Source organism: Nematolebias whitei, chromosome 24 (genome assembly GCF_014905685.2).
Source record: "Nematolebias whitei isolate Nwh7 chromosome 24, NemWhi1, whole genome shotgun sequence".
NCBI classification, from domain to species: domain Eukaryota; kingdom Metazoa; phylum Chordata; class Actinopteri; order Cyprinodontiformes; family Rivulidae; genus Nematolebias; species Nematolebias whitei.
The window spans coordinates 463,319-465,052 of NC_056521.1; the positions used below are offsets into that span (position 1 = coordinate 463,319).

The 1,734-nt window shown below is 43.5% G+C and overlaps 1 protein-coding gene across 2 annotated transcripts in view; it reads right to left on the bottom strand.

The window, feature by feature from the left end:
• atg3 (autophagy related 3) overlaps positions 1-1,734 on the bottom strand; it is a 29,090-nt gene that overhangs the window by 13,232 nt on the left and 14,124 nt on the right. For both annotated transcript variants that reach the window (XM_037696844.1, XM_037696843.1), the window contains exons 7-8: positions 772-853; positions 657-691 (exon numbers count right to left, since the gene is read on the bottom strand). In XM_037696844.1, the coding sequence (XP_037552772.1) occupies positions 657-691; positions 772-853 (117 nt within the window). The remainder of the gene's footprint in view (positions 1-656; positions 692-771; positions 854-1,734) is intronic.

A 1,734-nucleotide genomic window follows, 5' to 3' on the forward strand; every position in this document is an offset into this window, starting at 1 on the left:
GTAGAAAGTACAGCTGGACTGTAGAAAGTACAGCTGGACTGTAGAAAGTACAGCTGGTCTGTAGAAAGTACAGCTGGACTACAGAAAGTACAGCTGGACTACAGAAAGTACAGCTGGATCTGTCATTCTGTGTCTGTTTCTACTTCCTGTCCTCTCAAACCAGCCAGTTGAAGCAGATGGTCGCTCGTCCTGAGCCTGGTTCTTCTGGAGGTTTCTTCCTGTTAAATTGAGTTTTTTCTTTCCACTGTCTCCTTTGTTCTTGTTCGGGTTGAGAGACTGTGATGAAGTGAAGATTCAACACAACCTGCTGCTTCCTCAGATACAGAACTTTCATAATTGACTTTTATAAAGTCTGTGAATGTTTCTGTTCAGTACCCTGAGTTGACGTATGTTGGGATTTGGAGTTATAGAAATAAACTGAATTGAATTAAAAGTAAAAAATATCAAAAGGCTGGAGGCTAAGTGAAAAACTAAAACTAGACAACTGGAAGCTAAATGGTAGCTAACAAATAAAGTAAATAAAAGGCTAGCTAGAAGCTAAAATGACCAAAATGCTAACAAACTAAGAGTAGCGAGAATGTCCAGATAAATGAAACAGGAAAACAATTGACTGAACGCAGACTCGGCGTCTACGCTGCAGCTCCTACCGTACGTACCTCGTCCGTTTCCAACAGCCCACTCTCCTCATACTCTGGAAAACAACAGCAGCAGATTTTCAGCATTTCTCCTGAGCCTCACTTTGTTTTACTAACATTAGAACCGAGGCGATACCTTCCATATCTGCTGCTTCCCCCTCTTCATCCTCCTCGTCATCAGCACAACACGCTGCAGACGGGGCGTTCATGTTCTGGTCCTGAAACAGGCACAGTTATTGGACTCAACACCGGCGTGTTAGAGGAAAACAGTTCACAGTCATTTAATCCTCCCATTTATTAAAGCTTCGAGACATTTTTACTAAAAGGCTTTTAATTGGACTGAGAAGTTCAAAGAAAGACGGTCAGAGCAGTTCAGTCAGTATTCAACAACTGAGCTGAAAGTCACATCTGTCAGAACGAGCCAAGCTGACAATCAAACCAGCTCGGTACATTTTATTACCAATACATAACTCAGCCCGGTACAGGGATCCTACAGGGTGCGCAGTGCCTCATATGCCTTGTACATTATGGGGACAGCTGTGGTTGAGTGGTTGGAGCAGTTGTCCTCCAATGCAAGAGTTGGTGGTTCGACTCCACCAGCAGTCACATGCTAAAGTGTCCCTGGGCAAGACACTAAACCCCTCGTTGCCTCCGATGTGTCCCATCGGTGTATGAATGTGATCTAAAGCTCTGATTAGTCTTTGTAGAGATCTAGTAGAGTGCTGGATGAATGGGTAAATGAGGCACAGATTGTATTGTAAAACGCTTTGAGTATCTTGATAAGATACTAGAAAGGTGCTATACAAGTGCAGTCCATTTACCATTTGTACATACTTGTACACACTGTGCCTGCTAAGGAGCCTCAAATGCTTCGTACATACCTGCTAAGTACTCTTGAGTGCCTTGTGCAAACCCACACATACCCACTGTGAACCCTTAAAGTGCCACGTTTGTACCCATGCATACCTGTCAAGTACCCTCAAGTGCATTGTACGTACCTAAACACACACACCAAGTACCCTCAAGTGCCTTGCACATACCTGTATACACCTATAAAGTATCTAAAGTGCCTTGTGCTTACCTGTACATACCTGCTAAC